Source organism: Polychytrium aggregatum, assembly GCF_025602895.1.
Source record: "Polychytrium aggregatum strain JEL109 chromosome Unknown BJ171scaffold_10, whole genome shotgun sequence".
In the NCBI taxonomy this organism is placed as follows: domain Eukaryota; kingdom Fungi; phylum Chytridiomycota; class Chytridiomycetes; order Polychytriales; genus Polychytrium; species Polychytrium aggregatum.
Window position 1 is genome coordinate 686182 of NW_026516212.1, and position 9679 is coordinate 695860.

General features: G+C 59.3%; 5 protein-coding genes across 5 annotated transcripts; 3 read left to right on the forward strand and 2 right to left on the reverse strand.

The window, feature by feature from the left end:
* The first annotated feature begins 106 nt into the window (after positions 1 to 106).
* BJ171DRAFT_597351 (uncharacterized protein) lies at positions 107 to 1566 on the forward strand. The gene is made up of 4 exons (XM_053114743.1): positions 107 to 371; positions 604 to 764; positions 931 to 1109; positions 1213 to 1566. Exons 1-4 carry the CDS (start codon positions 248 to 250, stop codon positions 1298 to 1300), a joined length of 552 nt encoding a protein of 183 aa, XP_052968776.1. The 5' UTR covers positions 107 to 247; the 3' UTR covers positions 1301 to 1566.
* Positions 1567 to 1632: 66 nt separating this feature from the next.
* On the reverse strand, positions 1633 to 3460 carry BJ171DRAFT_17596 (Oligomerization domain-containing protein). Its single transcript, XM_053106023.1, has 2 exons — positions 2324 to 3460; positions 1633 to 2137 (listed from the first exon to the last, which is right to left on the reverse strand). Exons 1-2 carry the CDS (start codon positions 3365 to 3367, stop codon positions 1766 to 1768), a joined length of 1416 nt encoding a protein of 471 aa, XP_052968777.1. The 5' UTR covers positions 3368 to 3460; the 3' UTR covers positions 1633 to 1765.
* Positions 3461 to 3725: 265 nt separating this feature from the next.
* BJ171DRAFT_17611 (uncharacterized protein) lies at positions 3726 to 4897 on the reverse strand. The gene is made up of 2 exons (XM_053106025.1): positions 4731 to 4897; positions 3726 to 4433 (listed from the first exon to the last, which is right to left on the reverse strand). Exons 1-2 carry the CDS (start codon positions 4824 to 4826, stop codon positions 3810 to 3812), a joined length of 720 nt encoding a protein of 239 aa, XP_052968778.1. The 5' UTR covers positions 4827 to 4897; the 3' UTR covers positions 3726 to 3809.
* Positions 4898 to 5113: 216 nt separating this feature from the next.
* BJ171DRAFT_597353 (uncharacterized protein) lies at positions 5114 to 6511 on the forward strand (the record flags this gene model as incomplete). The annotated part of the gene is made up of 6 exons (XM_053114744.1): positions 5114 to 5277; positions 5393 to 5428; positions 5608 to 5776; positions 5890 to 5953; positions 6067 to 6167; positions 6446 to 6511. Coding segments are annotated over exons 1-6 (438 nt in total). The 5' UTR covers positions 5114 to 5275.
* A 1724-nt stretch (positions 6512 to 8235) lies between these two features.
* On the forward strand, positions 8236 to 9588 carry BJ171DRAFT_473208 (uncharacterized protein; the record flags this gene model as incomplete). Its single annotated transcript, XM_053108689.1, has 1 exon — positions 8236 to 9588. The coding sequence occupies one exon, from the start codon at positions 8236 to 8238 to the stop codon at positions 9586 to 9588; it is 1353 nt and encodes a 450-aa protein (XP_052968780.1).
* Positions 9589 to 9679: the final 91 nt, after the last annotated feature.

Sequence of the window (9679 nt, forward strand, 5' to 3'; positions counted from 1 at the left end):
ACGGCTGGCTGCTGCGCACACGTGTCGCGGACATTCCAGTCACAGTGAGTCAGGGTGGACATGGGATTTCCGCACCGCTCCCGTCGCTCTCCATCGTTCTCCATCGCTTTCCATCGCACTCAAATACCCGCTGCCTGCACCTGCACTTGCCGAATACCATCCATCCGTCCGACAGCAAGCAGCCAACAGCAACCAAACAACAAAAAAGCCAGCAACCCGCATTCGCCAACCCTCAAGCATCAACACCATGGCCGAAGCCAGCTCTGTTAACACCGCGGTCGCCCCCCACTCCGAGCCCATCCACGAAGACGTTGTCGAGCCCACCAGCTACAACCACAAACGCATCGTCGCCATCGCCTTGGACCCATCGAGTGAGTATTGATTGCTTGTGCTTTTTCCCTTCTGGCCTGGAAGGCAACCGCAGCTGGCCTGAGCACCTGTTCCACGAGCTTTTGCTGTCCACGAAACGCTTGCACAACATATTGGCTGCACTGAATCGGAGGGGTCATGCTCGCTCGCGATGGTTGTCTATTTCCCTGACCCATCTGTCCCTCTGCCGCCCATCTATCCCTTTCTCCGTCTGTTTTCTATCCCACCCACCAGAGAACAGCGAATATGCCTTCCACTGGGCCCTGGACAACATTGTCGATCCCGAGAACGACCAGGTTGTCCTGCTGAACGTCCGCCCCGTGCCCACTGTCGCAGGGCCCTATGGCTTTTCATACATGGACTTTGCCGACTGGCTCGACCGTGTCGAGGAAGGCGTACGTATCTGTCGTTTGCCGCCAGCTCTATGCTTCCGCCCGGAACTGCCCGACTCAGTTCCGATCTGCCACGCGTCGCATATTCGTTACCAGCATTCACCAGCGCTGCCTTGGCCCGTCTCACGCCGCTCGATTGCCCTTTGCCTCTCCGATTGATCTCCTGCAGAACAAAGTCGAGTCCCACGAGCTGCTCAAGCGCTTTGGCGCCCAGGTCCTCAAGCGGAACGCTTCCTGCCGAGCGATCGCCCTCCGCGGCGATGCCCGCGACGAAATAACCGCCAAGCTGAGCGAGCTCAAGGCGGACATTTGCGTGGTCGGATCCCGAGGCATGAGCACACTCACCCGGTAAGACCCCGCGCCCTTGACCAAAACCGCCTTTTCTGGCTTGATCCTGGCGGCGGACTCGAACTGACCCTGACCTGCCTTGGATCGTCCGTTGATTTTGCAGAACCTTCATCGGCTCCGTCAGCGACCACATTGTCCATACCGCCACCTGTGCTGTGATTGTTGTCCACCTGCCTGGAGACAGAAAGTAGACCAGCGCCTCTGGTATGCCATGCCTCTGGCATGCCACGCCCCTGGCCATGCTATGCTGCTGCGGACATGAGACCCACGGCCCTCGCCCGCGGTTTCTTGTCTGCATCCTATTCGCGCCTTGGATTCCAACCCACAGCCTCCTTCTATCCCCCAGTATGTCCCGCCAGGATCGTGTGTGCGAGCCGCCATCGAGAGTGAACTGCCTAGCGGCGGCGGGCTTTTTTTGTATACTTTGTCCAACAAATGAATTTTGATTGAGCCACAGCGGGTCGCAGACGCCATGGCATCGTAGAGTTGGTCCAAGTAGCGGCGAGGTGATCCTCTGCCTTGGCCCATCAACCACATCCGACATTGTGATGTGGGAAGACACTGCGTGTGGACGGTGCTCCATTGTGTCTCTTGGCATTCTTGGCCCTCGGCGCATCTAAACTGCAGGTCGCCGGGCATATTCTGCCGTGGGTCCGCTAGCGCCGGGTGTTCATGCGCTCGATGAGTTCGTCCTCGTCCATGAAATCACGCTCCTCGAGCTGCTTGATTCGGATCTTGTTTTCGTTTCGGCCCTCCCACGCTTGGCCGGCCAGCTCCAGCTCGAGCGCTCGCTGGGCTTCGCCCTCGGTGTCGTCCTCGTCCAGCGGCGACAGATCGCGATGCAGTGCCGCCATCGGATCGCGCACGGCCGTCCACAGACCTTCGAGATTGTAGTGTGCGCGGGCCTCGGGTGTGAAGCAGTGGACGATGAAGTGGCCTGCATCGAGCACCATCCAGTCGTCTGTTTCTTGGCCTTCGACCGCCACCTGGTCGTGGCCGTAGGGGTCCTTGGATAGCCGGTGCTTGACCTTGATGGTCAGATTGATATGGAACGGCGGTCCAGTCGATGTGGATCAGTGGTCCGTGCGATCGGGCGGGTGCAAGGAAGGTGCGCAAGTCGGTTCAGTCGTCCAGATCTGCCTTGAGCCCGCAACAGAGATACAAGCTCCCTAGCTGATCGCCAACGTGCTGCACGCCAGAGAGGGACACATTACCGTGCGTCGGATAGCGTCTGCGATGCTATAAATGTGCTTCTTGGATCGGCCCTCCGCGATGACCATGAATTCGGCAAACTCGCACTTTTCTCGCATATCGATCGCGACAATGTTATGTCCGCGCTCCTCGCGGACGACGTCAACAATCTCTCTCAGTGTGGCCTTGCCCTTCTTGACTTGAGTCTCATCATCGGCCACGTCGGGGTGCTCGTCCAGGATCTCACGCTCCTTGGCGATTTCCGCAGATTTGATCCATCGCGGTACGAACTTGGCTTGCTTGCCCTGGGTCCCCTTGGGCATGTTGAACGATTTCTGCAAGTACCAGTCATCGCCGCCTGCGTCTGTGCCGGCGGGGTCGCTCGCCTTTGCGCTATCGGAACGGGAGATGGCGTCCGTGTCCTCGGGACCGGTGTACTGCAGGTCAGCGAACGAGTCGGTGTCGTAGAGGCTTTGGACACTGTTCTTTTTCTTTTTGCTTTTGGTCTTTTGCGTGTGCGAGGACGTGCCGTACAGGCTTTGGGCTTCGAGCTCGATCATTTCGTCCGTCATGGAGCCCATGGATTTCTTCTTGTTTTTCGGGGCTGACTGCGGCCGCTTCTTTTCGGGAACAGCCTCGGCGGGTGGGGTCCATGAGAGTGTGTCCTTTTCGTCAAACCAAGGGCTTTGCGGCGGCACTCTGGCTGCCTCGTCGACGTCGCTGAACTCTTCGGGAGTCATGACTTTGCCCCATCCAGGCACGGCAGTGGGTTTGTCTTTGAGCTTCTGCCTGCGCTTCAGAGGCAGATAGTCGTCCAAGATTTCCTCGGCGATCTCCTCCTGTTTCGACGAACCACTTGGACCTTGGGTGTCTCGATTGGAAGCGTTCTCTTCATCCTCAAGATCGGCCGGTCGATCGGATCTCTTGGTTGACGGGCGGATGCGCGGGAGCAGCAGTGGTGCGGAAGCACGATACAGCCGCACGGGCTGGGGACGAGCGAGGCATGTCGGCAACGCAAGCCTGCGATTGCTTGGGCAGCAGAATGGACGGGCGAGCGCTCTCAGCATTGACGTCGATGGCAGATGGACTATTGCACGCAGACACCACGGGCCAGCGATAGTGCAATGCGTTGATGCGCCGGATGCGATGATGCCGATGCGCTGGGTGGTGCTGCGATCTGGACTGCGGGGGCACAACGAAATGGTCTGATCTGCGGGTCACGTTTGCGCAGCAAGGGCTGGGGCTGGGGCTGCGCGGTGCGGTGCGGATGGCGTCCCAAGACGCCGTGAGGACATGGAGCATCGGCCACCATGCGAAACGTGGATGCATGGCCAACGGGCTGCAGTCGCGAGGGCTCTCGCTTGATGGGATATGGTCTGGCGTACCCAATGTATTGCAGCGCTTCTGAGAAATGCTGATGGATGCGACCGGTCACATTCCCGGATGCATTAGTCGCCCCGAATCTGGGACATGCCCTGTTGAATCGAGTCCGGCGGGGATGCTCCGCGACTAATTCAGATCGAGAACTGGAATCTGCGTTGGCATGAAGCGGCTGTACTCGCTGGACGACGCAGAGAGTTGAATGTTGACCTCGGATCGAGTGACTGTCGGCCCATCTGCAGCGGCTGGCAGATCAGGTTGTTCGAGGTCTGCTGTGCTGTCAGCCAAGAGCGCATCGGTACTGGCCCAGGGCTCATCCCCTGGCGATACAGCGATCTTGTCCGCTTCGGCATGTCCGTGCGCCTGGAGGGTCGCAAGAGATCGTCGCTGTGCCTCCCAGTCTAGCTCGATGGCTCGGTCCTTGGAGATCTTCTGGAACACTCCGACGAGGTCCTCGATCGAGGGCTGGCGCGACTCTGAGCGTGCAATCGATAGGCACGACGAATAGGCCTCATGCAGCGAGACATACATGCACGACTTTGAGTACTCGGCTCTGAAGATTTGCTTCATTGTTTCTGGGCAGTGCGACTCGGGCTCGGGCTCAGGCTCGGATTCGGACTCGGCGTCGCTGGCTGCGTTCAATGCAGTGCCAGAGAAGACTGTGGCGCTCTGCGGCTCGTCGAAGAGCGACCACTGATGAGGGAGAACGTCACTGCGGAACGGATGGAGAGGCGAGGAGGGTCTTGTGGGATCCTGGAGTACTTTGACATTAGTGCTGTAGCGGCTGATTGTGGGAAGCCACTGCTCTGCGCAGAGTCTCGACCGCCCCGACCCGAACGAATGCCGTGACACTGAACGAATGCCATGGCCCCACCGCATCCTCTTCGCTCGCATATCCCGCGAATGCCACGCCCAGCAGCCGATACCCGGCGCGCTCTGGCGCTCTTCGCGAAGCAGACGGTGTGTTGTGATTCCCACAGATCCCACATCCGGTCTCGAGTAACCCAGTCACCGCCACGCTGAAGCCGAGGCGCTCGGTCTGCGGCTTACCGAGTCGACTTCCCATCCCAGGTCATCCGAGTCCGAGTCCAAGTCCTGGTCGTGGCTGTTGCGCGGCTCTCCAGGAACCCGCTTCATGGCCTGCATGCCCTCTCTGACGCGAGTCACAATCTGGGCAAAGAGCGACTCGTATCCGTCATAGCTTCCGGGGCTTCTCATGGTGCGGCTTTCTGGTTCCGGGCTCTTTTGGGGGTCGTATCTCTCTAGCCTCTGTTGCCGAGCCGATGCAGCGACACTGAAGTCAAAGAGCAAGGTCGGTGCCAAGCAGTTCCGGATGGTGGGTGATTGGGGTCGTCTCGGCGAGAACAGGCGAGAGCAGCAGGGAGCAGGGGAGAGAGCGAGGGCTCATGCCGCAATCGCGAGCAGGACTTTCGAGATCTCGGACATCGACCTGCATCGACCTGCATCGACTCGAGTTGATTCATCCCGCACCCGTCGTCGTTGCTGTGTCGTCTGCAAGTGATCACACCGGGAACACCCACCGATCTCTTCCTTCCCGTTGAGGCCGCATATCCAGAAGCATCATCCAGCACCCAATGTAGGCGCTCGGTCATGATCGGCTCGTCGCAGCTCTGTTCATCCATTCCAGATCGCTCATCACGACCCACAACCGCTAAACTGCCTTCTGTTTCTCGGGCCATGCAACGACACAGGACCCTCAGTAATAGACGATCCCCAGTCCGCGGGAGGTACGAGCATCTTGATCGGCAGCTGGCTCGTCGTGTCGTCGTCCTCTCTGGCAAACTCGCTTGAGGCAGTCACAGTCGCAGCCTGCATCGGCGATGTCTGTTATCCCGCTCCCGGCAGCCCATCCGTCGACATCCGCTCCGCTGTCCTGACGTTGGTCCCATGGTCTCGGTGTCTCTAGAACATACAACCGCTCCTTCTCCCGATCCCGCTCGCGCTCCCACTCGAAGCGATCAAGCGTCTCCTATTCCCGATCCCGATCCCGCTCCCGCTCTCGTGCTGCTCCCGCCGAGCGCAAGCCCGTTAAAGTCGTCATCCACAAGCTCACCCGAAATGTCAACCAAGCTCATGTATGGCGAGACAACCCCTCTGTATCGCCATTGTGGACGCATAGGCTTGGAGCGCTCAGACAAGACGCCCCCTCTCTAATGTGATTCATTTCTCCTGTGTCCACGATGCCCAGCTCGAGGAAATCTTTGCGCATTTTGGCGATATCCAGAATGTTGATCTGCCCGTCAACCCTCGGCGTAAGTTCACCCAGCTCCATTGCCGCGAGCCTTTGGCAATTTTCGCATCCTTTGGTTGGTGGTGCCTGACTCCATTCCTCATTCGTAATCTCGATGGGTTCGACTCCGTCCAGTCAAGACGCACCACGGAACCGCCTACGTCATCTACAGGGCACATGAATCCGCCCGCCTCGCTGCCGAACACATGAACGGAGGCCAGATCGACGGTCAGGTTGTAGAGTGTGCGTTGACGCAGGACCAGAGGCGATCTTGGCCTGCACCCTCGGCCAAACAACAGCCGCCCCGGAATGCTGGGCGGGGTGCGCTTGGCGGAATGGCCCGTGCCGGCGACCGACCTGGCTTCCGCCCGGACCGGCGACGATTCGACTCAAGATCCCCCAGCCCACGCAAGCGATACGGCAGTGGCATTCGGAGTCCAAATCGTAGCATCAGCCGCGGTCGGAGACGCAGCCCGGACCGCCGCAAGAGCCGCCGCTCGGTTTCGTACTCCAGTCGAAGCTCTGGCAGCTATTCCCGCAGTCGCTCTCGGAGATCCCGATCATGGTCCTATTCTCGTAGCCGCTCGCGCAGCTACTCTCGAAGCCGCTCCCGCTCCGACAGCCGCTCTCGCAGCCGGAGCAGCCACAGCTCGTTTTCATCTCGCTCCCGCAGTCGAAGCAAGGACAGCTACCGATCTCGCTCGCGCTCTCCTCGGAACAACAACAACCGCCGCCGCTGAGATGCAGCAGCCATTGCCTTGTGGGATGACGACCGAATGGAGGTGCTTGGGTTCAGCATGGGAGAAGCGTGCCATGCACTGCCCTCTGCCCGATAGTGCGGGGTTTCCAATCCGGCCGAAATCAGGCAGGCGTAGCGGATAGTATCCAATTCAATCGTTGGCAATACACAATCATCATCGCAAAGCTTGCTGCCCGGGCCTTCGAGTGCTTGCGCTGGCAACGCAGACTTCCGGGATGGCATGGCCCTCCCGGTCCTGATTGGGGACGGCTGGCCGCGACTGTCCCGCAACAGGCTGGCCATTGCTTCGCGAGCTCGGGAGAGACGATGAGCTGCCAATATGCAGCCAATGCTCAGGTCGCAGCATCGGTGTCTCCCTGCCAATCCGATCCTTGCAGTCAAGGGCCGGCCTGAACGGAAGGACCATCCTGGGAGCAGGGCTCCTTTCGCTTGCCAGTTTGCTCGCCACTTGCATCACCCGTTTCCCACGCTCGTAGCTTGCGTTGCTTCGAGGATTCCAGCTCGCACTGTCTTTCAACGGGCGAGATCGGAACCTATTGCCCATCCGTCGCATTGCACTCATCCGGCTCTTTATCCAAGCCTTTGCCCGCTGCCTAACGCCCATCGACACGCATCCCCACCCCGTTTTCGCCCGTCTCCATCCTTGCTCATGACCAACTCGACGTCGGCCGCGATATACGGTGGCAAGCACACCCAAGCTCGCATAGAGGCGCGACGCCGTCGATCAAAGTCCCGCACCAGGGCTGGTGAAGGCAGCGATGGACTTGGAAGCGGCAGCAGCAGGAGTTCTCTCGCCGGGAATGAATACGGCTCTGGCCAAAGTCGCAACACAAAGCCTTCTGCGCTTCGACGTCCTTCTCGAAGTCAAAGCCGCGACCGATACTACAGCGATGTCGGAGGATCGGGCTCCTTTGACGCTGACCTTCCCAGGGCCTCCTCGGCTGCAGCCACGCGGCAGCGATCCTCAAGCATCGGCACAAGACGCCGCCGTGACTCTGTCGACTCACACTGCAGCTGGACAGCAGAGCCCGATATCCGTGGCAGACCCCGCTCTGCATCTGCATCAAGAGAGACACCACAGGCCAGGACAGAGCGCTCGAGGAGGCGCTCGCGCAGTGCTGGCCGCTATGCCTTTGACGAGATTCGAGCGCGTAGGTGGTCTGATCGCCATCTGGACCACAATGGGGTCTGCTCCCCTGACTTGCTGCAGAAAGAGTGTGCAGTTGCTGAATGCGTGCTCGTGTGGAAATATCTCTAGATGTCCGCTGTTGGCTTTGCGGAGCACATCCACTTTGTGTCGAGATACTCCGAGGATGCTCCGCAGACACGCGATCGTTGGGAGTGTCCCACCCACTGTTCGGCAGTCACTCCGATCCTGACCCTGCCTGTTTTTTGCTTCACCGATGCAACGCCACACTGCCCAAAGAGGTTTTGAATCTCCAGCATGACTTACAGGTGAGCATGTCTCCACGAGCACGAGTGTCTTCGATAAAGGGGAGCGGACGCTTGGCAGGAGCCATGGATATCGACAGGTAACTAACGCTATGGGTACAACGCAGGACAAGTCCATGAAAATGTCCAATTACTACGAGGAATACGAGAGTCGGATGGCTTCGATCGAAAATATCCTGGTCAAGTATCAAAAGCGAATGAGTCGCATCCGCAAGGGCATCGACCGCGGACACACCTTTGGAGAGGTCCTCCAGGAAACCGAACGAACGCTGTTCAGTCTCAAGCTCGCAATCGAGACCATCAATGGCTCCAAACACGAGAGCGAGAAGCTTCGCGAGTGGATCGTGGAGCTGGGTCGATTTGTGCAAGACGATCTTGCACAGATCGACTCCATCATCAGGTTTCGCAGCGACAGGGAGAAGAAGGTTGCCGACGAGTGTGATGTGCTCCGATGGCGGATCTCGGGGCTCGAGACGAAGCAGCAGAGTCGCGAGGATGTCATCTGCGAGCTCATGGGGAGGCTCGAGGAGAAGGAGAAGGAGTCGAGCCATCTTCGCTCCGCGCTCAAGCGACTCCTGGTCGAGGGGAAGGACCGCGAGCTACTGATCCAGAAACAAGCTCTGATGCTCGAGGAAATGAACCAAACCCTTTCCCGATACGAGCGCCAGATCGACATGGGCAAGGTCGGCAGCCCACCAAAGTCGACTTCCCGTTCAGTGCAGCCCGAGGCTGCAGCCGATGCTGGAGCTGGCCCATGGGATACTTCGTTGGGGCAGGCTTTCCCACAGGGCACAGCGGCCCCGACAGACCCGTCGCAAGCCTTCGGATCGGTGTCCCAAGCACAGCCTGTCCTGTCTTCTCGACCCAGCGCAGTGTCGTCCAGCCCGCTGAGGCCCAAAGACGACTACTCCTATGCGGCCCCGACATCGAATCCAAGGGACCGCAACCAACTCGACGGCATTCCTGGTTCGGCCCGAGACCGCAGCGCTGCCAATGCCGTCACTCGATCAGACAGCACCCTCCCGGGCAATCCGCAACGCAGCCGAGTCGACTCGACCTTCTCTGACAGCTTCAATCTCGAGACCCTCCGCGTTGATCCGGCAGTCGCCAATAATGGCTTGCGGCCCAAGACCTTTGCTCCAGAGCTACCGTCTCGAAAGCCACAGTCGAATCGCCGCACATCGCTGGATGACGAGATTGAGCTGGTGCTGCGGCAGCATCCTCCGACTCGCACCAGGTCACTCTCGAGCGATTCTTGCACCAGCTCGCACTTGGCGGAGCTTCTCAGACCCATTTCACCCAAGAAAAGGCATGGTGACAGTCGCTCGCGCCGACAGAGTTGCGAACGATCCTCTGCCGACAAACATGTCACGCCAAAGCTTGTCGACCCACTCGGGCCGTCGCTGGATGAAGCCTGGAGGAACACACTCCGCAAATACGACTGATCTGCCATTCACGCCCGGTGTATGAGTGGGGGAGCACTCGGCGGCTTGCAGACGAATATATCGTCACCATTCGCATGTGGGAAGCGACTTT

What these genes read in the sequence shown, in the direction of transcription:
- BJ171DRAFT_597351 (XM_053114743.1), top strand. Translation starts at nt 248, where the DNA reads ATGGCCGAAGCCAGCTCTGTTAACACCGCGGTCGCCCCCCACTCCGAG. An exon ending in CATCGCCTTGGACCCATCGA is followed by an intron (nt 372 to 603) that starts GTGAGTATTGAT and finishes CCCACCCACCAG; the next exon opens with AGAACAGCGAATATGCCTTC. An exon ending in GGCATGAGCACACTCACCCG is followed by an intron (nt 1,110 to 1,212) that starts GTAAGACCCCGC and finishes TTGATTTTGCAG; the next exon opens with AACCTTCATCGGCTCCGTCA.
- BJ171DRAFT_17596 (XM_053106023.1), bottom strand. Translation starts at nt 3,367, where the DNA reads ATGCTGAGAGCGCTCGCCCGTCCATTCTGCTGCCCAAGCAATCGCAGG. An exon ending in CAGACGCTATCCGACGCACG is followed by an intron (nt 2,138 to 2,323) that starts GTAATGTGTCCC and finishes CTGACCATCAAG; the next exon opens with GTCAAGCACCGGCTATCCAA.
- BJ171DRAFT_17611 (XM_053106025.1), bottom strand. Translation starts at nt 4,826, where the DNA reads ATGCAGGCCATGAAGCGGGTTCCTGGAGAGCCGCGCAACAGCCACGAC. An exon ending in TGGGATGGGAAGTCGACTCG is followed by an intron (nt 4,434 to 4,730) that starts GTAAGCCGCAGA and finishes AAAGTACTCCAG; the next exon opens with GATCCCACAAGACCCTCCTC.